The sequence below is a fragment of the Sceloporus undulatus genome, chromosome 1, assembly GCF_019175285.1.
Source record: "Sceloporus undulatus isolate JIND9_A2432 ecotype Alabama chromosome 1, SceUnd_v1.1, whole genome shotgun sequence".
Lineage (NCBI taxonomy): Eukaryota > Metazoa > Chordata > Lepidosauria > Squamata > Phrynosomatidae > Sceloporus > Sceloporus undulatus.
This window is the reverse complement of record NC_056522.1, coordinates 53,142,423-53,167,929: the sequence shown is the minus strand read 5'-3', so window position 1 is coordinate 53,167,929 and position 25,507 is coordinate 53,142,423. Positions and strand designations below refer to the sequence as shown.

At 37.7% G+C, this 25,507-nt stretch overlaps 1 protein-coding gene across 1 annotated transcript in view; it reads left to right on the top strand.

Moving 5' to 3' along the window:
* DNAH8 (dynein axonemal heavy chain 8) overlaps positions 1–25,507 on the top strand; it is a 204,000-nt gene that overhangs the window by 136,361 nt on the left and 42,132 nt on the right. Inside the window, 13 exon segments of the mRNA XM_042456521.1 lie at positions 853–1,079; positions 2,019–2,137; positions 7,246–7,349; positions 7,629–7,805; positions 8,424–8,591; positions 10,718–10,834; positions 10,836–10,931; positions 11,357–11,494; positions 14,676–14,803; positions 16,208–16,379; positions 20,535–20,690; positions 21,866–22,021; positions 23,925–24,107. Coding sequence (XP_042312455.1) covers positions 853–1,079; positions 2,019–2,137; positions 7,246–7,349; positions 7,629–7,805; positions 8,424–8,591; positions 10,718–10,834; positions 10,836–10,931; positions 11,357–11,494; positions 14,676–14,803; positions 16,208–16,379; positions 20,535–20,690; positions 21,866–22,021; positions 23,925–24,107 — 1,941 coding nt within the window.

Genomic DNA, 25,507 nt, shown 5'->3' with positions numbered 1-25,507 from the left:
TCTTTTTTTAACAGAAATGTGTTCCTCACAGTTAAATGTTTAATATCTTGGCAGTTTCATAGACTCACAGAATAGAATCATAGAGTTGGAAGAGACCACAAGGGCCATCCAGTCCAACCCCCTGCCATACAGGAAATCACAATCAAAGCACCCTGACAGATGGCCATCCAGCCTCTGTTTAAAGACCTCCAAAGAAGGAGACTCCACCACACTTCAAAACAGTGTGTTCCACTGTCGAACAGCTCTTACCATCAGGAAGTTCCTCATAATGTTTAGGTGGAATCTCTTTTCCTATAGTTTGAACCCATTGCTCCAGATCCAGTTCTCTGGAACTGCAGAAAACAAACTTGATGCATCCTCAATATGACGTCCCTTCATATATTTAAACAGGGATATCATATCATCTTTTAACCTTTTTTTCTCCAGACTAAATTTGCCAAGTTCTCTAAGCCACTCCTCCAATGAAGTGTTGGACTACAACTCTGGAGATCAGGGTTCATTTCCCCGCTTGAGCATAAAAGCCCACTGGCTGACCTTGGGCAAGTCACACTCTCTCAGCCTCAGAGAATGGCAATGGCAAACCCTCTCTGAAGAAGCTTGCCAAGAAAACCCCAGGATAAGTTCACCTTAGAGTCATCATAAGTAAAAAATGACTTGGAGGGACACAACATTCAGGAGCAACAGCAGCAATAACATGTGTACATAGAGCCAGATTATCTCATATATACAGTAGGAGTTGAGTTTATGTGAGGGAATTCCAAACTGAAATGTTTCCACAAATACGTTAGGCTAGATGCATTGCCCCCTACATGATGGTCAATTTATTTATTTTTAAATTATTATTCTTGCTAGGTTGGTGAAAAATTCCGAGCACGTTCTCTGAAATTTCCTGGTCTCATATCTGGCTGCACCATGGACTGGTTCACTAGATGGCCCAAGGAAGCCCTTGTGGCTGTATCAAATTATTTCCTGTCAGGGTTTAACATCGTCTGTTCTCCTGAAGTTAAAGCACAAGTGGTAGAAACAATGGGCATCTTTCATGACCTAGTTTCAGAAAGCTGTGAAAATTATTTTCAAAGGTACTGTTTGACGTCTATGTGATAATTTTGTAATTGTCCAGCTTTAAAGGTTGATCTTTGTTACTGGAACATACATACATATACATACAAACACAGAGAGACATATATTTGGGGGGAGGCAGAATATACATTTTATGCTCTTTCTCTGTCTCTTTGTATTTGATGCCTTTGGGGTATTTAGGCCCTATTACACATCTCTAAAGAGGCTTCTGTGAAAACACAGACATTTGAGGATTAATCCTCTCGCTAAACCTTTAACAGCAGTCATTATTACATAAGTAATGTCTATTCTTAATCTAGCCTGGATGTCTGTTTTACCAGTACAGCATAAATGTATGTTTTAGGGTAGCATGTCAGGGTTATCAGGAACTTCACTATTAATCAATAGTGCCTTCTGCATTGGAGGCATGTTCAAAGCAGCATGATAATAACTTTGAGCTTATTTTTATCTTCTCCCCATGCCCACTCATCTTGTCAACTGATCAGTCAAAATAAACCGTTCCAGAGAGGTTCACTACTGATGTTCATCTGCCTGAGGTTCACTAGAAGTTGCAACTATTTTACCTGCCCTAAACAGAGCACCTCTGAAGAGGGTCAAGATAGTGTCTCTTTACCTACCTCTCTTGCATACAATTGTGGGGGTGTTTCTTATCTTGTTTACATTCCAGAACATCTGGCTTTCTTCCCCTACCAACCTGTACCTTAGCCAGTTTTCTGTGGACTCACACATACACATTCAAACACAGCTCATTGTTTTATTAGCTAATATTAGCTTAAATTCTGTCCATTAAAGTTGTACGAACAGTCCAAGAAGTTGGCAACAGAATATTCTCTGGCCTGTATAGAATTGTATGAATTAAACTGTGTATTTGTTTGGGATTTTATCAGATTAATGCATAATTATTTAATCCCAACTGTTATTGATGTTGAACATTGCAGATATCGACGAAGAGCTCATGTCACTCCGAAATCTTATCTGTCTTTCATTAATGGTTACAAAGATGTTTATAGTGATAAACTAGCCAACATTAATGAACAAGCCGAGCGCATGCAAATAGGTAAGATAAAATTATGCTTTGTTATACCCTTCAAAGAGATTGTCATTTGGCACCCTTTTTTTCCCCAGTGACAGGTGAATATCAGTTTTTAGCAGTGCAAGATGCTGAGGTAAGCCCCATTAACTTTAGTGGGACTTTCTCCTCAATAAGAGAGAGTGTGTGTGTGTATTAGTTTTACCATGAACCAATATAATATCTAAATCTGTATAAAAATACAACTCAGTCTGAAGACACTCTCATCATTCCAACAACCATGCAACAAAAACATTATCTCCAAAACCTTTATTCTTTTTTAAGATAGTTAACCCCTTTAAACTATTTTCCATGTCTATTCCAAAGAGTCATAGAATATCCCCATTGCAAAAGATGTTTCTCAAGTATTTCAAAGCTGTTGTCAGTGTTTATAGATAACTTTTCATTTAAGACTGTGGACCAAATTCTGTCCAGCCATTTTTGTACATTAACTGCCTTTAAATATGTCCAGTGTTTTGCATCCTCTAGCCTCACCACACCAAACAACTTTAACATCAGCTCTGTATCTTTCGATCTCTGCTTTCACTTTCAAATAAAAATGACAGTAAGAAAGCAAATGGACTGAACATCAAATATCTATGTCCAGAATCTTCCTATTTTTGGACAGTCTAACCACATATGATTAAATGTTCTGTATTCTTTCAGCCATTGGATTTATTTATTATAACTTCTCTCAAGGTAAATTCCATCTGTGGGTAGTTTGTGCCCAGGATGGTTTGTAATATGTTCTGCTACTGCTGATTTTTTCTGGCTGACCCAGTCTGCAGTGTCTCTTGTGTTCCATGATTTGTGTTTGAACACTGCATTTGGTGGTCCCTATGTAGACTTGTCTGCAGCTGCACAGTATGTAGTAAACTCCTGTGGCCATGAGAGAGTCTCTCCTGTCCTTCGCTGAGTGCAGCATTTGCTGGATTTTCTTGTTTAGTTTGTAGACCATTTGGAGGTGTTTCCTCATCACTTTCCCTATTCTATCTGTGACTCCTTTGATGTATGGTAAAATACCTTCCCTTTGGATGGTTGTTTGTCTCCACTTCTATGGGTTTTTCTAGGTCTGGCTGCCCTTCTGATGTCTGAGCTGGAGTAACCATTAGCCTGTAGAGCCCAGTCTAGGTGCTTCAATTCATCTTCCAGGAAGTGGGGTTCACAGATCCTTTTGGCTCGGTCTACCAATGTTTTTGTGCTTCTTTTTTATCCTGGATTGGAGTTCTTGTGTAGGTATTGTGGTAGGGCCACTGCATGGAGAAAATTGCGAAATTCTAAAAGGGGACAGAGAAAAGGGAGAATTACTAAATGCCTGCTTTGCCTCAGTGTTCTCAGAAAAGAAAAAGGGTGCTCAGCCTGATAAAAATGGAGCAAAGGACACAATAGGAGAAATGCAGCACAGAATAAGTAAAGAGGAAGTACAGGAATGCCTGGTTAATCTAAACGAATGTAAGTCTCCAGGACCAGATGAACTACATCCAAGGGTATTAAAAGAATTAGCAAATGTAATCTCAGAACCATTAGCAATAATTTTTGAGAACTCCTGGAGAACAGGAGTAGTCCCAGCAGATTAGAGGAGGGCAAGCATTGTCTCCATCTTCAAAAAGGGAAAAAAAAGAGGATCCCAACAATTATCATCCAGTTAGTCAGACATCAATACGAGGAAAGATTCTAGAGCAGATCATTAAACAGAGAATCTGTGAACATTCAGAAAACAATTCCATAATCACAAAAAGTCAACATGGGTTTCTGAGAAACAAGTCATGCCAGACTAATCTGATCTCTTTTTTTGATAAAATTACCAGCTTGTTAGATGAAGGGAATGCTGTGGATATAGTATATCTTGATTTCAATAAGGCCTTTGACAAACTTCCCCACGATATTCTTGCAAACAAGCTTGTAAAATGTGGGCTAGACAAGGCAACTGTTAAGTGGATTTGTAATTGGCTGATCACCTAAACTCAAAGGGTGCTCAACAATGGCTCCTCTTCATCCTGAAGAGAAGTGACTAGTGGGGTGCCGCAGGGTTTTGTCCTGGGCCAGTGCTATTCAACATCTTTATGAATGACTTGGATGAAGGAATAGAAGGCATGCTTATCAAATTTGCACAGAACAATTAATATAAGCTACAGGAAAAGAGATTCCACCTTAACATTTGGAGGAACTTCCTGACAGTAAGAGCTGTTTGACAGTGGAACACACTCCCTTGGAGTGTGGTGGAGTCTCCTTCTTTGGAGGTCTTTAAACAGAGGCTGGATAGCCATCTGTCGGGGATGCTTTGATTGTGAGTTCCTGCATGGCAGGGGATTGGACTCGAGGGCCCTTGTGATCTCTTCCAACTCAATGATTCTATGATTACTGATGCCACATCAGCAGGTGACAGGAAAGAAAAGACATTATATGATAGACATACCAAATCACTTAAAAACTTAGGTGAAATGGTGGTTACACAACAACAACCTGACAAAAGGACTCAAAATAACTCCAGATTATGTGTAAATCACAACAGATGCCAGTCTTTTAGGATGCGGAGCTCACTGTCAGACTTATATCAAAGAATATGGCCACAAATGGACAAGAAACACAGTATAAATTACTTATAATTAAAGGCAGTGAGACTATCTCTGATGGCTTTTATGATACAAGTGAAAGGACAACATGTTCAAATATGGACAGACAACATAACAGTCAAAGGATACACAATGAAGCAGCGAGGACTGCTTTCAGCATTATTAGTGAAAGAATCAAAGAAATTATTTCATTGGACAGAGAAACATTTACAATCAATAACAGCTACATACATCAAGGGCATATGGAATACGAAAGCAGATTACCTAACCAAATACAGGATGCACTCAGAGAATCGATGTTGAATGACTGTGTTTTTCAAGAAATACAGGAGACATGAGGTCTACTTCAGATAGGCCTTTTTGCAACAGCGAAGAATACAATGTTACCCAGATTTATTTCAGTAAATGGAAGCAGAAATGCAATAGCACACAACACTTTAACAACTCAGTGGCATTATGCCTTACCACCAGTACAAATAAAGCAAAAAGTTCTAAAGATAATACAAAAGAGAAAAGCAACAGTAGCTTTGATAGCACCGTATTGGCCTCAAGGGCCATGGTTTCAACTTCTGATGAACATGGCAGTGGGCCATCCAATGAGACTACCACAATGACTCAACCTTCTGAGTCAGGGCCCAATACAACATCCAAATACAAGCTGGCTCAGTCTGACAGCATAGAGAGTCAAAGGTCAAGGTTACTGTTAGCATGCAACTCAGCAGAGATAGTGGATACAATCTTGGCATTCCACAGAGAATCAACAAAAGCCATATATTCAAGAACATGGAAAACATTTGGAAAATGGTGTATGGATAAAACCCTAAATATAAATGACATAAAAATGATGCATATGTTACAGTTCTTGCAAGATGGCCTTAGGTCAAATGCACTAAAGAGACAAATATCTGCATTGTCAGTAGTGACAGATATGGAAGGGAATCCTCTATCAGGTCACCCACACATAAAACAGTTCCTAAGAGTAGCAACTATAAAACTGTATCCCACATATCACAGGTTTCCAAACTGGGACCTAAACTTGGTACCAAACAGGTTGACCAAAACACCCTTCAAACCAACACAAGAGGTAATATTGAGGATGTTGACATATAAAGTAGCATTCTTAATTGCCATTACATCAGCTAGACATATATCAGAATTAGCAACATTATCAAAGAATAGCAATAGCAAGTACATTTCTCTACTTAAGCACTCCCTAAGCATTTTACAAAGTGTAAGCTAATTGCTCCCAACGACCTGGGTACTCATTTTAGCAACCTTGGAAGGATGCAAGCCTGAGTCAAGCCTGAGCCCATTTGTTGGTACTGAACTCACAATCTTGTGGTTTGTGAGCAAGTGGCTGCAGTACAGGCATTTTAACACTCCGCCACCAGGGCTCCTTGAATGTAAACTTGTGTAAAATAGAACCAGACAGAATAGTTTTATCTATGGATGCAACTTTTCTGCCAAAACACCCATGGAAAATGATGCCAGGAGTGATTACCATTTTTCTGCCCAAAACCAAAGCATCCGGAAGAACACAGATGACATACTTTGGATGTGAGAAGAGCAGTTCAAATTTATTTGGAAAGAACAAAAGATATTTGGTGAACCGAAGCAATGCTCATGTTATACAGTCCATGGACATTAGGTAACAGAGCTACAAAAACTGCAGTTGGCAGGTGGCTCCACACTTGCATTAATATAGGCTATGACTAGGAGAAAACACCAAGACCTCAGCTGATATGGCCTCATTCACCATGATCTATGGCAACCAGTATGGCATTTTCTGTTTCTACTTCAATACAAAATATTTGTGAGGCAGCAGGTTGGAAAGAACCTTCCACTTTTATTAGGCACTATAAGTTAGACAAGTTTCATTCAGCATGTACAGAACATCAGGCTAGATAACAAAACTGACAATGAAGGGATAGTGCTCAGTGGCAATAACTGAAAAAGATTGCTATGCTCCTGCATGACCGGTTGGCACATGAGGATAAACCCAATCATCGTGGCCATCCCTAAAAGAACCTTCACAGTAAATCCAAACTGTCATTTAAAACCTGCTGGATCAAATAAGATAGATTTGGCCAGTTCACCAATCTAAATGACATTATGATTTTGTACTCATTCCTACTTGAGTTTTTTTTTTTTTTAACAGTGTGATGAACTGTCATTCATTGAGATTAATGCAGTGTAATGGTTTAAGTGTTGGACTGTGACTCTGGAGACCAGGTTTCGAATCCCTGCTCAGCCATAGAAACCCACTGGGTGATCTTGGACAAGTCACACACTGTGAGCCTCAGAAGAAGGCAAAGGCAAACTCCATCTGAACAAATCTCGCCAAGGAAATCCCATGATAGGTTGCCCTTAAGGTCACCATGACGTGGAAACAACTTAAAGGCACCCAACAACAGCAGTTATATTCACTAAAATATATTAGTTCATATTAAATCAATATATTCTTGTCCTATGAAATAGCAAAATAGGAAAATCAATTTCTTTTATTTTTTATCATTATTATAGGTCTTTCTAAACTGATGGAGGCAAGTGAGTCTGTTGCTAAACTCTCTCAGGAATTGGCAGTGAAAGAGAAGGAACTGGCTTTGGCTTCTGTAAAAGCAGACAAAGTGAGTACCAACTGCATTAAGATGTTGTTTGGACTGAACTTAAAATAAACTGACATTATTCAGACTTCTAGACTAATATGATTGGAATGCATACATTCTGCCGTTTTGCACTTCTAATTTTACAATATATTTTCCAAAAGGATGTTATTTATGCAGGGAGAGTTGGTTGATTATTATGAATTGGGCTCAAGCTCCATTTGTGTTTTCCTTTCCACTCTAATTTTTAGATTCTACATTATAATCAATATAACCCTACATAGTTTTATTTTATTATAATAGGTGCTGGCAGAAGTGACAGTAAGTGCCGAGGCATCAGCTAAAGTGAAAAATGAAGTTCAAGGTGTCAAAGACAAAGCACAAAAGATTGTAGATGAAATTGATTCAGAAAAAGTGGTAGCAGAGGAAAAGCTTGAGGCAGCTAGACCAGCATTAGAAGAAGCTGAAGCTGCTTTGAATGTGAGTGATATATATTTTTTTTAAATTGTAATAATTCATGCAAATCACAGGTAATTGAAGAAAACAATACAACAAGTATATGAATTGTGTAATATACATAATGTACTATAGTACTGCCTATCTGGCTTTATTATAAATACCACATGTAAATTTCTCATTAACATGTCAGTAAATTTCCAAGCATTAAACTATATGTGAATTAATGAAACAAGAAAACAAGGAGGTTTCAACTGGGGCATGGGAAAGTCAGAGAAACTAAGACAGGAAATCTGTCAAAGATTTGTGCTATCTGTTGTTATGTAGGTTTTCCCTATTTTGATTTGTTTCTTTCAGGAAGTGTTGCTTGATGCTAAAGCCTCTGTGTAACATCAATCAGATATAATCTGAGTTTCATTAAGAATACTTGATTTTAGCAAGTTTGGAAATGTAGTTTAGATTTACTTTGGTAAGACTATGTTTCTCTCACTGAAATTTCTGCTGTCCTCACTGGAAATTCATCGTTTCATTATTCCACATACAACATTGTTTAGAGAGATATGATTGAATGAAATATTATGTAATTTCCCAGTATTTTTCTAAAATTTTACTCAGGAAGCAAAATTATTTTTTCTTTTGCAGACTATCAAACCAGCAGATATTGCAACAGTTAGAAAACTTGCCAAACCCCCTCACCTGATTATGAGGATAATGGACTGTTGTCTCTTACTATTCCAAAAGAAAATAGACCCAGTCACCATGGATCCAGAGAGGCCTTGTGTGAAACCATCCTGGGGCGAGTCCTTGAAAGTAAATAATAATTCCAAGTGATCTTGACATTAAAAAAAAAAAACCCCAAAAACCCCCCACTGCAATGGCTTGGATGCAACCGCTCCTTCCATAAATGAATCCTCAGTTTTCACCAGTTTCCCTCTTCAGATTCAAGCCTTGCACTGCCTCAAATAATGCCCCATCTTGTCTGTTGATCTCATAGGTGGCTTTTAAGTGGAGGAAGGTGCAGCAGGAAGGTGCAAGCAGAAAAGTCCTGTTCCATGAGATGTATTGCATTTGCTGTCATTAAGATCCAAAGCTATAGCCAAGAGCCAGGGTTGTGAGACACATTGTAAAGTTGTGCACAGGCTACAACATGTCTCTTCCTCATCTCTACCCCACTTTTAAACTGTTATGGTCTCTCCCGACATGGCCACATGCAGGCTACTGGAGAGTGGAAGGTAGGGGAGAAGTGTCCAGCTATGGTCCTCTAGCTGGATGCACAGTGATAAGCATCCTATGAGTGTCTTCAGATGTGCACCAGCTATATCAGCCAACAATACTCTAGAATGGCTCTCCTTGCAGGATGTGGAGAGAGACAATTCAGCACTTCTTATGCTCTGCCACCCGAAGTAGGTTTCTTGTGTTGGAGGCAAAAGGGTATCAACATTTGTAAAGTGATTAGTGAGGGAGGGGAGTGTAGATAATACTGCCCTTTTGTTTCATGCCTCTTTATCTTTCTTTACTCTATGTGCTCAAGCCTTTTACTTCCATCTTACTTGCAGACCTCACTTCCTCCATTCTCTCAAGAATTTAGTTAGTCTCTTTGTTTTCCTTTGTTCTGGAAAGAGCATCCATGAGAATCCAACCCCAACAGTGGATGTTAATTTACACTCACGCATAAGAGCCATCTTTTAGGGGCCCTTCTAACCAGCCTTAGGTCAGCTTCTTTTGTCTTCTCCTAAGATGGATTTTCTTTTTCTTTTTAAGATGGATTTTCTGTAAGCTTTTTTTTTCTACCACAAGCTCATACTGCAGTAGCCCCATACTGCTTAATATAGATTCCAAGTATTCCTACATTTCACCCTGTCTAATTGGCAGTATTACCAGATTTCCATACTGAGCTGGAATGCCACCCTGGGAGATTCCACATAAACATCAAGAAGAACCTCTTTACTGTAAGAACTGTTTAACAGTGAAATAGACTGCCTTGGAGAGTGATGGACTCTCCTTTGGAGATCCTTAAATGGGTTGAATGGGCATCTTTCAGAAGTGCTTTAATTGTGTATTTGTGCATGGCAAGGGGTTGGACTTGATGGCCCTTGAGGTGTCATCCAATTCTATGCTTCTAAGATCCCTGGAGGATGTCATTACTGTTCAGCTGCCCATAGGAGGTTGGCTGGATATGTCTCTCCTTCCTGCTCCCAATTCTCCACCAGCCAACAAATGGTCATGTTGGAGTGGCAAGCAGCAGCTTGAAAGGTAGGTGAGGGAAGCTACGTCATTGTGCAGTAGGTAGAGAGTTCTTCCACAATGATCAACAAAGTGAGTTATGCAGGCATAAGTTGGATTTATACTTCATGTGTTATTAACAGGATGCTGGCCTATTTTTTATGTAGTAATTCTTGTACAAATTAAGATCACAACACAAATGCAAACATGATTTGAAAGTAAAGGTCTGGATATGACCCATACCTGAGAGGGTAAAATTGTGAGAAAACCACATCTATGAAAAATAAATGATAATAAGATTCCTATCCCCCATCTCCTTGCTTCTCTCTTCCCCTTGAGAAAATCCTTTAAGCGTTTATTAACTCCAAACATCACTTATCTCTTGGTACTACGCTTTGCTATTCACCAGAACACCATGTGGTACACTTCTAATAAATGAACCCAGATTGTTGGAGGAGGTCACCAGTTATGATGTTTAGAAAAAGTCCTATACCTTTGGTCAATTCATTAGAACATCTTACCAGCAGATAACAGTAAGCAGCTGCATAGCTACAGCTGTTAATTAAAGATGTTTCAATTTTAAAAACAGCTGAGGTTTTTTAAAAAGTTACAACTGTAAAAAGATGCTTGTCTTCAGAAAATTAATACAGTTGGAAATGGGATAGAAAAAATAGTGTCTAAGGATGGGTTTTGTTTTGTCTGTTTACTTCCAGCTTATGAGTGGGCCATTTCTGCAGAGTCTCCAGCAGTTTGCCAAAGATTCAATCAATGAAGAGACAGTAGAATTACTGCAGCCCTATTTTCAAATGGATGATTATACTTTTGAGAATGGTAAAAAAAGTATGTGGCAATGTGGCAGGACTCCTTTCGTGGACACTGGCCATGGCAATATTTTATGGCATAAACAGAGAAGTATTGCCCCTGAAGGTAAATGACAATATTTGGTTCCATTATGTTTGTAGATATTGTAAGGAGAAATAAATCTTGTTTATTTAAGCTTCATGTAATAGCTCCAGTGAAGGAAAATTCTGGATTGTAAGATCAATGAACATAGATAGCAATGGCTTTTTTTAAAAATAAATAAATCTCAAAACAAATTCTAGGCTATGTACTCATGGATCTCTTGCTATATCATCTACTTGCAACTTCAGTTCATCCTTGACAGAGGGAAAAGAATAAAATAGTTTTGAGGCCAAATACTTTGGATGGTTTCCAGTCAAACAGCTAATTTCATCAAGCTAGTATTAGTTTCCCATCCCATCAACACACTTTCTTAAAAGCTAAGAAAAGGAAAATATTATGTCTAGTTGTGGAAGACACAACAAAACTTATCACTACATTTTTCATTATAGGCTAACTTGGCAAAACAGGAAGGACGTTTAAAAGTAGCAAATGCAGAATTAGCAAAAGCTCAAGAATTGCTAGATGAGAAGCAGGCAGAACTGGATAAAGTACAAGCAAAGTTTGATGCAGCAATGAAGGAAAAAATGGTAAAATGAGAACATCTTGTAAACTATCCTTTTGGTTGTTTTTTTTTTTTTTGACTAATTTCTTTTTTGTCTTGAAACTTTTCTTTTTTGGTAAAGGTAAAGCCCTTTGTTTTTTAGTAAAGTCTTAGTTGGAAATCTATGCAGATCTCTACAACAATTAAACACTTTTATACAAGTATAAAAGGACTGTGATGAGCTTGTGGTGAGCATGTTCACTGGTGCCCTGGTGGTTAAGCTTATGGTTCAGTGTCTTGGGAACAGCATGGCTTTTTTGCTTTAATGAAAATCAAACATACAGGAAAATAAAAAGCAAGTCATGAGGAATTGTTCACTTATTACTTTGTGTTGTTCACTTTTCTTTGGACAGCACTCTTTCTCCTCCTCCTCAAGGCTGGGAGATTTAGGGGTCAAGCAAATAGACAGGAAAGAGTGACCGAAGCTGCTTCTTCTGAGAGTGGACTGAGACCTCACTGACTGCACTGCCCACTCCCAAGGCAGCCTGCATGCGCACACCACGACCACACAGCATGGGGCCAAGCTGTACTGCTTGGTTTGTTTTTTTTTACTTTTGCCCTCCCCTCATCCATGTGCGCCATTACAAGAACACACTGCCAGTGATTGCCTGCTGCCTAGATGCATCTTATTGGATGGCCTCCCCTTTTGACAATGCACATAGTCTCACCTGTGACCCTCTACTAGGCATCAGAGCAGAAATGTGCCCAGTAAAACACTGGCAATGCACTATCATGCCCTCTCCCACCCTTCACCCCATGCCCCATCTTAGACTTCTGGTTTTGGCATGTTGTACTTATAGCCATTGCAGGTGTCACACTATCACTTTTTTCCATTGCCTCCATCCTGACCACCGGCTCCATCCCCCACTTCTTTTGGCCTATCTGTTGGAGGCCATAGAGGAATCAATCTGGCACTTTCGCAGATTTAAAATATGCCTTGCCACTTCTAACTGTACTAGTTTGGCAAGGCTTTGACATCCCCACCATTCAACTTCTTAATTTCTACACCTGCCAACATTTTCCCTAATGAGTCCATGTCCCTTGCTCATAATAAAGCAGGTCCCCCTAAATTTTTACTGGCTTCATTCGTCAAGCCAAAAGCTGTGGTCACTAGAATCCCCTTTGACCCTGGCCTCACAGGTTCAGGCACAATCTCTGCTCCAACTGTATCTGGTTTTCAGTGGATTATCTTGACACTGAACTGCCTAGGCACTTGGAATGGTGTCCATGGGAGATGTGGCAAAATAGAAACCAACAGCTTTTCTTCTCAGCTTTGACCTTGAGAGTAGAACAAGGGTCTTGTGCATAACTTCACTATGTGTGACACAACCTCAGAAATGACCACCACCTCTCTCCAGCTTCAAGGTGCAGAGGAAGCCTGGAGCTTCTCTCATTATGATTACCAGAGGTGATGGAACACTTGCCATGACAGGAATGGTTAAAGGACCACTGAAGACAAAGAAGTAATCTGTCATTTATTGGGATGGAAAGAATATTGAAAATTTTTTTGAAAAAATGGGTTTCACAAGTGTGAGGAAAATCTGATGGGGGCAATCCTAAATGGTTGAAATTTTTCAATGTTTAAGAGCCACTGTGCATGGAAAATGCACATGGATTCTCACCAAAAAAAATGGAATTTTTCCTGTAGGGAAATAACATTTCTGTGCAGAAAACAAGTTTTCTATATGGAAGACAGTGTCTTCTGTGCAAAAAATAACAAAGGAACTTGAACTTGTTTTCTGCACAGAAAATGTCATAAAATCATTTAGTTGGAAGAGACCGCAAGGGCCATCTAGTCTAACCCCCTTCCATGCAGGAAACCTCAATCAAAGCATCCCTGACAGATGGTCATCCAGCTTCTGTTTAAAGACCTCCAAACAAATTGCAACCTTTTACACAGAGTAAATTCTGAACTGAAAAAAAAAAAGACTGTGAAAACTGCAGTTTTCAATTATTTTCTCACAGCAAGGACAAACATGGTAAAATTATTTATTCTTATTTGTGAGAATGAAATTTGTCAAGGTTACATCCCTAGTCAATTATAGCTGAAATCCTTGCCTTTCTTTCTAGGGCATGCCCTGTGTTTCTCTGACCTCTTCAGTTGACTGTGCGCCAGTTACAAAATGAACATGTAGAGCCTTACTCTGTTAGCCATTTATGGGAATGCACAGAGGAATCAGCTCATAGTTTTATCTGTCCTTGTCACTGTGCTGGGCAGTTTGACAAGTGCAAACATAAGCACAGCATGAAGTGCAGTTTGGGCATGCTGCCTAAAATTGGTTTTTATTATAACCAATCAATAGGATGAATCTCATTGTGGGAGAAAGGTGGGGTATAAATCCTTGAAATAAATAAATACAAATAAATAAATTTTGTTAAAACTGTGGTAATTCACAAAATAGTTGGTCTGCTTGTCATTTTCCATCTGAGGAAACAGACTTTAGTCTGTGAAAGGTCATGCTGCCTATTTCTTTCTTTCAGTTAGTCTCAAAAGTGCTACAAGATCACTCTACAACTGCTTGTCATGTTGCAGCTCTCCCACAGAAGTTTATTTGCTTTTCATTCTTGATGTTCCTCTTGTTTAGTATTAAAATAGGACTGGTACATCACTTTAATTGTTTCATTCTATGCTGCCTTTCTCTCAGAAAGCATCTCAGAAATGAAACCATTTAAAACTTTACAATAAAAATTTAAAAGTCAGTTAAAATCAACTAGCTAAAAACAGTATAAAATTACACAAACATACAAAAGTTAAAAACATAACTGGTTTATATCCAGCTCAGATTCTTTTTTCCATCTAACTGATTTTGCATTTGTTTGCTTGTTTGTTAAAAGTGAATTCAATCAAAAGTAGAGTAATGACTGCTGCCAAGTATAGTGATCTAAAAGGCATGGGCAAATTTAAGACATCATGGAATCTGGTGCCCTATCAGTAAGGTTCCTAGGCTTATTGGGAAACTCTTGGGAAACAGTAGTAACTACATATGTTCATGAAACTGTTGAGAATGCTGTCACCTTTTTTTGTTTAATCCAGTCCTCATTTATGTCATAACTGATCTTTTGTGTATCTGATTTAAAGATTTAGGTTTATAGTTTGTTTTAAAGTAAACAACTACTGTGATGGTTATTTGGAAAGTGTAATGTAATATGTCACTTCCAAATTTTAGGACCTCTTGAATGATGCAGAAACATGTAGGAATAAGATGCAGGCAGCCTCTACACTTATAGATGGCTTGAGTGGAGAGAAAATTAGATGGACCCAGCAAAGTAAAGAATTTAAAGCGCAGACAAACAGGTATGATACTTTGGAAAGAAAGCAAATGAATTTGTTTTAAGATAGCAACAAAACATAAGGAAAGTATAAATAGTGATTATTCTTGAACCTATATAGTCCCTTGTGAAGCCAAGGGGAATTAGGGGCTGTACAGGCTGCCCCTTTTAGTACCAGATTGGGGCTGCGGTAACCATGCACCACAGCCCTGATCTCGCCATTCCTCAGCGCAAAAAAGAGCCACAAAAAGCTGCTCCTTTATGCGGCAAGGAAACGGCAGCATAGCTGCTGGTGCTGCGGCTTTTGGGTGCTCCTTTAGCACTGCATCATTTAGACGCAGTGCCAGAAGAGCACCATCACACCACCTACCATGTGGTGCGGCACACAGTTTCATGCTGGCCTGGGGGGGCAGAGTCGAGGCATGCGTTGTGTGGACGCCATGCCCCAACTCCACCCCCAGGCCGGTCTGTACAGCCTCTTAATCCTCTTCTGGCATTGCATAACTGAGATGATAATGCAACAAAATTAAGGTGAAGAGTCTAATTTTTAAATTATCTTTGGTACAGTAAAATAGTTACGGTTATTTTCTTTTAGAGCATTAGTCCTTTCTATTGTGAAGAACTGGATTAGGGTTGCCAGGTCCTTATTATTACAGATGTTCCTTATTTGAGAGGCAGAAAGCTTGTCTGTTATAGAATGTCCTTTATTGTAAAGGATGTTTACTATTTGTGGGTTGAGAAGTTTTTTCTTTCATATAGATGGAACAAGATGTCGGGGGGGGGGGAATCCTGTGTGTTTGTCTGTGGTCACTTCGTAAATATAGAAATGTGTGCATTATGTAATTTATGAATATGGAAAATATTAATTTTGCAGAGAAACACATGGCTGGACAAACTGAAATCAACAGTTTTATTTGTTAGTTAGGTAGAACTCACATTTGTTGATAGCTATTTCCTGATTGTCAATCCTGCATGTCATGAATTTTGACTGTCTCTTATTGCTATTTTAAAATCCTGGCAAAACTACTGTAAACTGGATGTATGAACAAAATTAGAAGCTGAGAAATTGCCTCTGTTACAGTGATCTTGATTCTTTTCTCAAAATAAACAAGTGCTGCTGATTCCAAAAGTTATAAAAGCCATGGTGATGCTCCAGTCAGTGTCATCAGTTTCTTCTAATCAGCCTATAAATGACTAAATGGTTATTACTAAGTGGAAGCCTTATTAACTTTAATGTTATGTATGTGCCTTTTGATATAACTATATATTTAGTTTTAGAATATGAAATAAAACAGATGTCAAACCCAATTTTGCCATCCTAATTTATATTTCTGTGTTTTTAGAACATGTCTCTGCTACCTCAATCTTATTTTTAAAAAACAAAACAAAACCTGGAAGTGTGTTAATTAATGATTCCTTATTTTTCTAGACTTGTGGGAGATGTCTTACTCTGCACAGGCTTCCTTTCATATTGTGGCCCTTTTAATCAGATATTCAGGAACCTTTTACTTAAAGACTTATGGGAGACAGAGATGAAAATACGAAAAATCCCTTTTACTGAAAACTTGAATCTCATTTCAATGTTGGTGGATCCACCTACGGTAAGTACTGTATTGTAGAGAACCAGTGTGGCATAGTGGTTTGGGTGTTGGACTGAGGCTCTGGAAGACCAGAATTGAAATTGCCATGAAAATCCACTGGTTGACCCCCAGATAGACTTACTTGAAGATTGTCATAAGCTGGAAATGACTTCAAGGCACACATCAACATGTACTATATTGTGTTAACTGTTTATAGCTCTAAGTTTTAGTTCTGTATATTGTTTAACTATGCACTCTGGATAATTACATTTATATATAATTAATTAATTTAATGACTTGATTTACATGTTTAAACCATTTGAAAAAATAATTTTCATTAGTCATATATTAGGAGGTAGTAGAAAGACAGCCAATGACAGGCAGGCAGACCTCTGTCCATGCCACTGAATAGTCCCTTTTCCTCCTCCTCCTCTATATGCCTTACAATCTCTTTTGGAAGATTCCTTAATTCTCTTTTGGACAGTTAGGTGTCGTGAGCTTCAGGGGAAAAGTACTGTTTTGTTAGTAAATTCCTTTCCACTGTTGGATGGATATTGTTGGAATGCATTTTAATAAGGCTCTTGTGCTGTTACAGTGATGCTAACAAGAGACAATGTTTGTTGTAAACAGGTGTATGGAGGAAAGCAATTCTGATAAACAAGAGCAGATGGTTGAAACCTGGAACCATTTGGAATTCAAAGTCAAACTAGATAATAAGGGAAATGTGTATTTCCTATGATTAACTAATTTTCCTTCCTCTAATGAAATTGCGTCAGTGAGCAATTTGCGGATTGCCTGAGCATGCAAACTTGAAAATTAGGTCCCTGGCCCCCTTGTAATTAAGGTAAATACAAGTTACATAGATAAGGAATGAAAACAGCAAAAATATTTGTCAAGGTTGTTGACCAAAACCTAGAGACAAGCTTGTTGTGTTAATTGAACTACTAAAATATCATTAGAAAAGCAAGCTTTTGAGTTCTCCAGGGTGCTTGTTAGTTTGGGCAGTAGGTAGTAGTGAAGCGGAAATGCTTTCAGACTGGCCCTAGAGGACTTGGCCCCTTGCTTTTTTAATGATATATTATTAGTGCAATAATGATACTACCAACCCTGGTAGTATCATTATTGCACTAATAATATATCATTAAAAATGTTGTAGGTAAGAGAAATCATGTGCAATGATACACATGTCTTCCACCGCTTAGGACCACCTCCACAGAAACCAACAAATACATTTCTAGTCTGATTGTCAGTAGTTATACAAGTTTCACAGTATTAAATAACATCCATTGGTTCTACACATCAGTCTCCAATGACAACTATGTGTTGTTGTTTTTTTTGTAATTTGTGCAAATTGCAGATATTACAATTACCACTGTTATAAGCTCTTATAAGTAAAGAAACACATTCCTATGTATTTTTGCAGTTATCTTTTTATTCATTTCTAATGATGAATTTTAAACTGGATACATGGTTTACCCGAAATCAAGGTATAGTTAATAATTGTTTAGAGAGGAAGGTGTGCTATATAGCATAGATATTAAGTCTGTTTATATTACTGTTTATTCCATTCTAAATATAGGGACTACTGACAGGGTGTCTGTATGCAGTATGATTGTATAGTTGTGAATGTAACCTCAAGGAGAAATGTTAGTGTAAACTGGAAGGACAAGAATTGACAGTGACAGTTTCATGACTGTGTATGATTTTCTATGTGCTATAATAATGGAAATGGATGTGGTTGTGACATTCATGTGATAAAACATCTCTGGCCTTATAACAGATAATTTAATCAAAGCTTTGCAATTTATTATTTGCTCTAAATTGAGTGTTGTATTATAAATACAAGTACATCAAAAGCATGGCTACATAAAAGAACACAAATTGCTATGACTCATAAAGATTAGAAGATTTATTTGACATAAACAGAGATAATGAAGTAATGCCTTAAAAGCAACATTTTTAGTATCAATGGCCAACTTCCTTACTTGTGAAGGTTTTAGACAAAGCAAGGGAGGCATTAAGATTCAGCATAACAAATAATGCTCGTTTTATATACATACTTACAAAGTGTTACTTTGGGTGGTTTTGGAAGCCATTATGGACAATTTAAGTATTTTATATATATATACAAAGGGGAAAGTGTTCTGATAATGTATTACTTATGGGCGATGAGTAAATTATTGCTTTCTAAAAAATTTTTTCAAGCTCTAATAAATTTTAGTTTCATTATGGCTGGTTTTGTTCTTCCATGTTGCTGTATCTAATTGAACAATTATATGTTCAGTCATTCCAGTGGTGAGTTCAGTAAGTGGTAACTGTTTGACATCTTTTTACTTTAGTTACAAACGGTCCTATCGGTCACACAATCTGCTCTTGAAATCCATCAAGTTTCAGAAGTACCTTCTTACTGAGCACAAAACCTTGTTGTTGAAACAACAACATTCTCCCTTACCTGGATATTATATGTTAAAGCTTTCCTAACTTGCATGGGCACTTTAGGAGAACTATTTAAGAATCAGGAAAAGAAAGGAAAAGGAGAAGGGGGGGGGAGGCAACATGTGTGATTTTAATTGCTTAATATGTTACCATATTTCCCAGAATTTTATTTTTTACAAGTAATTCATTCCTGTTAAGTTTTTTAAAAAAATCATACTCATTATACTATTGGACAAAAAACATGTCATATTGCTTGCTGTATTCCCAATCACCTTTTGACCAAATTCCATTACTTAAAAAATAAAATAAAAGACTTTTAAAGCAATGGTGTCACTAGGGCTGGTGTCAGCCAGTATGATAACTCATTGATCTCCTCCTATACCACACTATACAGAAGCCTTAGTAAGGATTTTGTACCATATGTTACTTGTAAGCTACAATTCCTGTATATCACTAAAGGTCATGTAAATAGTTGTGACATAAACAACTAGCAATATTAAATTACAATATCATACACACAACCTAAATGTATTTATATGTACATATTTTCATATGGTTAAATTAAAAATTTGATAAGATGTGATGCTTTTACAGAAAATTCTAAAAAACTTTTAAATATTTTTTTAAAAATTAAATATTAATTTCAAAAAAAAATCTGAGGCCTTTCCTTTTTCCTCTCACTGAGCATTGCCCCACTCACATGGTCTTTTCAGGGTTTTAAAGGGACAGAGGGGAAAACCACAGCCCATTTCTGCCAAAAGATAGAGGGGAGCAGTGGTGTCACTCCCCCATTGGAGGGGGTCACCTGGTGCAGCCTGAACTCTCTACATCCCCTAATGATGCCCCTGCTTTATGACTTATAAGAGAATGGTATTAAGTGCACTTTAAAAGAAATTTAATAAAATTTTAATTTATAAAAAACCTTTAAAACATTCACTTTAAAAGAAATGTTTAATATAACTAAAAAACAATACTCATTTAACCAATAAATTATTTACTAATACAGTGCATCCTCGCCATACGCGGGGATCCGTTCTGGATCCCTCTGCGTAAGGTGAATTCCACCTATGCTCAAGCCCCATTGTTTCCAATGGGGCTCGTGCACGGCGGCTGTGGCGGTGCGGCGGCACGCAGGGCGCAACGGGCGCGCGCGGCCATTCAATTGAATGGCACGTGCCACCCCTTCCACCCTGCACGCCCCCCGCGGCTTGAGCGCGTATGCTCAAGCCGCGTATGGTGCGGGTGCGCTGTATGCCAATAACTATTCAATAAACCAATCAACCAATAACGTCTCCAGTAGTTATCTATTTTTAGGCATTTTTTGAAGTGTAAATTTTGATTTATTTTAAGAAAAAAGGGAACTCATAAAGGTAAACATGTTACGTGTAATTTATATTTCTGGGCTGTTATAATTTTTGTAGCATGATAAGTGTGTCTCGGTATCTTTTGAGGGTATCTTTTGGGTTTTTTAAAGGAGAGAGTTCTCAGTCATGTGGTTTTTATGCAGGAAACACTAGAGATATAAAATATATATGAATTGAATGCATATGTGACATCTGTCCAAAAGAGAAAAAATAAGAATGAATAATGCCAGTGTGTGGAACAATGGATACAATAGTCAGATGACAGGGATTTTTTCCGGCTTAAGTTTGATGCCATTGGAGTGTATTAGAAAACCAGTCTTCTAGGGGTAAAGCAACTAGAACTAAAACAACCATTGATTTTTTTCTCAATATTCAGATTAGTGAGTGGAACCTACAAGGGCTTCCAGGAGATGAACTGTCAGTGCAAAACGGCATCATTGTCACTAAAGCCACAAGATATCCACTATTAATAGACCCACAGACTCAAGGGAAAACATGGATTAAACAGAAGGAAAAGGACAATGACTTACAAGTAAGTCTTGCAAGCGTGGTATGCTTCCTTCTTCTTGAAAATATCTATTTGTCCCCTTGAAATGTAATTAAAAATAAAATTCATCTATTGTAAAACACTTTTGGAAAGGAACACATTCTTTCTTGATGGACATTGGTTCCTTTTGATCTCCGATGCTAATATTATTTTAAGATACCCAGTTATCTTTTAGAGATGTTCTCTGTTGTTCAGGTTCTAGAGCCAAAGCAATCACAGAACCTTTTAGAGAATTGTTATCTTTTTTGAAGAAAACACAGAACTTACAAATTACAAAACTAAAGCTTCAGGAAAACAGGAATATAAAAATCTGCTTGGATTCTGTCTTCAAATTGTATCAGCCATGGATTCACAGGTAGAAGTTACTGTGCCTTGGTTTCCAGCCTTCAGATTGGGAATTATATTGGGCCTGCCTCAGAGAGCTGCCCTTATGCTTAAACATGAAAAGATCTGTAAAATATTTTGCATGGCGATGTAAAGAATATTCAGAAAAAGTCATCATTCTTGGCAAGAAATATTGTTCTTCTGATTATTTTTCCCTGGAAAATACATGTTTGAGCAAATAGCAATATCAAGTACATTTCTGTACCCCTTATCAGTAAACTAGCACTCCCTAAGTGGTTTACAATCTATAAACCAAACAAGCTGGGTACTAATTTTACTGACCTACAAAAGGATGGAAGGCTGTGAGGACCTTGGAGCCCTAAGCTAGGATCGGACTCACAACCCTGTGGCTGCAATACTAGCATTTAACCACTATACCAACAGGCCCCTATTGTGCAAAATATGTTCTGGGCAAATACATTGTTTTTTTGCACAAAAAAGCAATTTTATTCAAGAAAAACCTTGAAAAATCATCACACAAAAAAGTTCTAAATGTGAAAAATTGATAGTGCGCACACTCATTCCCTTGTCCAGTGGGCATTAAAATTATAAAATAATTTTATAGAATGCTTGATATAAAGCAAGGATTTATATCCCTATCTTATGCAGAGAAGAAACCAATATATGTCTACTCAGAAGTAATTACCGCTGAGTTTATTATTCATTGATATTTACTTCCATTTAAGTGTGTATATGATGGTAGGCTAAGAGTCCTCAAAGTAACAAGAATCATTGTATCTTTCTTTTAATAATGATTAATTATTTCTATTTATAAGGTGACAACTCTGAATCATAAATATTTCCGCAATCACCTAGAAGATTCGCTTTCTCTGGGAAGACCACTTTTAATTGAGGATATAAGTGAAGAGTTAGATCCTGCCCTTGATAATATATTAGAAAAGAACTTTATTAAATCAGGAACTTCTTTCAAGGTGGGTTACCTTATAAATGGCCTACAATTTTTTATTATTATTTTATGTATTGTTTAAAAATATTGCAGAGGGTTTCTCATCTCTGTTCTGACCAGGCAATCTAAAACAAATTCTCTAGCCAAACAAGAGAATACATTCTTCACCATGTAGGCAGTTTCTTCTCTAATTCAGAAATGTAGACAGGTCAGAATACTCTTTGACATGTTTTGGCATTGTTGTTGTTTTTACAGTTGTTTTATTTGTGACTGTTTCAAGGAAGTATTGGTATTTCTTTCTTCCTGCCTTCATGTATTACACAGTTAACCTTTCCCTGTCTCTGCCCCCCCCCCCTTACAGTTCATTGACAAACCTGGGCTGCATCCACACTGCAGTAGTAATCTAGTTTGACACTACTTTAACTGCCATGGCTCAGTGCTATGGAATGTTGGGAAGTGTGGTTTTGTGAGACATTTAGCCTTCACTGTCAGAGAATTCTGGTGGTACAGTAAACTACAGTTCCCAGAATTCCGTAGCATTGAGCCATGGCAGTTAAAATGGTGTCAAACTGGATTATATCTGCAGTGCAGATGCAGCCCTGGGGTAAGAATAAGGGGCCATTCCTCTTTGTCTGTTTGGGAAGCATTTAAGGGCTCTTCCCAGTAATTGATTATAATGCTATGATTCCAATTTAACTGAGACACTTCTATCCTATGAAATTCTGGGGTTTGCAGTTTAAGGAGGGGTATTGATAATTCTCAGCCAAAGCCATCTATTGCCTCACCAAACTACAAATCCCAGTATTCCATGGGGTATAATCATGGCAGTTAGAGTAGAATCATAGTGGTATAATTGTGTAGTGTGAATAGAGCCTAAGTGTTTATATGCTCTGGCTGAGCAACAACTATAAAGTTAATGGGACAGTGTTCTAGGTCCAGTAAGAAGAGATACTGAATTTTCAGCATAAACAAGATGGGACTAATTATGTATTACTGAAAGATGTGAAAAAACTAGACCCTTGTTTAAGGTTTTTAACTGAAGGCCTTCAATAAAATTAATGAATTCATGAAATAATTATTCTCAGGAAAGCTAAAGGGAAGGGAGGACAGGGTCATGGACACAATCCTTTTTCCTCTGACCTTTTATCTGCTCAAAATGTCCTCTCCAGTTACTTATCTCCCAACTCAGGGTTCCAGATGAGTCCATATTTTCTTAAAAGCTTGTTCAAAAAGTCTTATGTTAGATTAGGGTTTCTTTTTTTCCTTGAGGAAAGGAAATCCTTTTGGAGGAAAGGACATCTACACACTAGGGATATAACTCTTTTATGCTGCCAGATAGAATCCATCACCAAGCTGAATGATAAAGCATTAATCCCGTGGAGGAAGGAAGAGTTGAAATGTTGCAGATGTACAGCAGAATCATCATCATCATCATTTTGCTTGAGCTTGGACTGCAGCCATTACAGGCATTTAATAAACACATGGCAGAAACACAGAAATGTACTACACTAAAGCTGGATTTATACTCTAGAACTGAGAGTGACACCGTGAAAAATGGCTTCAGTAGGTCATGATGCAAAATTTGAGATATACCATAAATAAGCAATATTTATAGCAAACTTTCCTTTAATTTTCACAATAGTCATAGTGGTCTCTGATGAAAAAGTATGGAAGAGGGAACCCAAAGGAGTGCAAGCCTCTCACAAGTGCTTTAATCAGAGACAGAGAAGAATGGCAGAACCCAGATTTGACAAATATGTAGAAACTTAAGAATAGCTTGTTGCACCTGGCTCAATTTAGAAAATTCAACAGTACATGAACAATTGTGATATTAAATACAAAGTATGCAGGCATTTCTCATTGACATTTTTCAAAACTTCACTGTGTTGATTTCAATGTAGTAAAATGTGATTTGAATTGTTATTTAGGTGAAAGTTGGTGATAAAGAAGTAGATGTCATGAGTACATTTAAACTTTATATTACTACAAAATTGCCCAATCCTGCCTTCACTCCAGAGATCAATGCTAAAACATCAGTAATTGATTTTACTGTTACAATGAAAGGGCTTGAAAACCAGTTATTGAAAAGAGTAATTCTTACAGAAAAACAGGTAAGCAAGCCAATAACAGTGACCTCTTGGATTAACAAAAACATGAATAATAATGCCAAATTGAAGCCTGAACATTGAGTCTGAAATAGAGACAACTATAGTGGTTGTAGAATTATTTTTAGAAGGAAGGAAGTACTAAGGTTCTAACTGATGGTTCTTCATCAGGTATAATCCCATCAGGGAATCGAAAACAATTCTCTTGCTCTTTATTTATTTAACTTTATCCCACTTCTCCCCAACATGGTACCACAATATGCTTACCACATAGAGTAAAAGAAAATACTAAAAAATAAAAAAGCAATTATATTTTATAAACTAATTTAAAACAGTTTAAAACATAATGAAGATTAAAATATAGCATACTGCTTCAAAGGTGGCATGAACTCTTGATTTCACAGTGCCTAGTGAAATCAAGGTATAGCATTGCATTGAAGATTTTATTCTATAAAGAGAAAATGTAAGAGGAAACAAATGGTTACTGGGTTGGTGAAAAGATGAATCTACAGAAAGTGGGTTACTTTCATTTCCACCCAGAGAAGCAGGTAAAGACATATGATTTAAACCTCAGTGAACAGCTTATTGTTTGTTGTTGTCTGCCTTCAAGTTGTTTCCCACTTATGGAGACCCTAAGGCATCCCTATCATGGGGTTTTCTTGGTAAGACTTGTTCAGAGGAGGTTTGCCATTGCCTTCCCCTGAGGCTGGGTGCATGTGACTTGCCCGAGATCAAACAGTGGGTTTCATGGCTGAGCTGGAAATAGTCCAGCTAGATAAACCGAACTCTTCTCTGTTTCTCTCTCTTATCTGGTCTTTGCCGTTCCTTTCTTTGCAGAGCTCATTTTATTTATTTCTTCACTGCATTTACTTCTTGATGTACTGTTATTTCATATCTCGCCTTCAACAATTTCAGTTGTTTTTCTATCATGTGTATTGCTGTCTGTTAAAAGAAAGGTCTTCTACCTGTTTCTTTCTCTTCTCTTTTTACACTCCCCTTTGCTGCATTCAAGGCCCCAGTGGTGCAAAAATCAGAAGTCCCAAGGAAAAAAAAGGAAGAAGCCAGAATTTGGGAAGAGGCTACCCATTCAGCATCACACGAGGCTGTTTTTGGACCCACTTTTCCCCATCAGAGCAATTTAGCAATCCCCAGGCACTCTCTTATCTTCCATCATTTGATCATGCCTATCTCAGCAAAGATCATGGCCCCTTGTGCAAGAAAAGCAGCAGCAGCTTTTCTTGAAGCTAACAATAATGCACAGACCACCTGAAACCCTTACACAATTTCTTCAGATAAATGTGAATCTTTTGGTGTGAAAAGGGATGGTGGCATCTGGAATGTCAGACTACACAGCTGCTGCCTAATACAGTAAGTAAGCTCCATATCCATCAGCTTGTCTGAGGTTC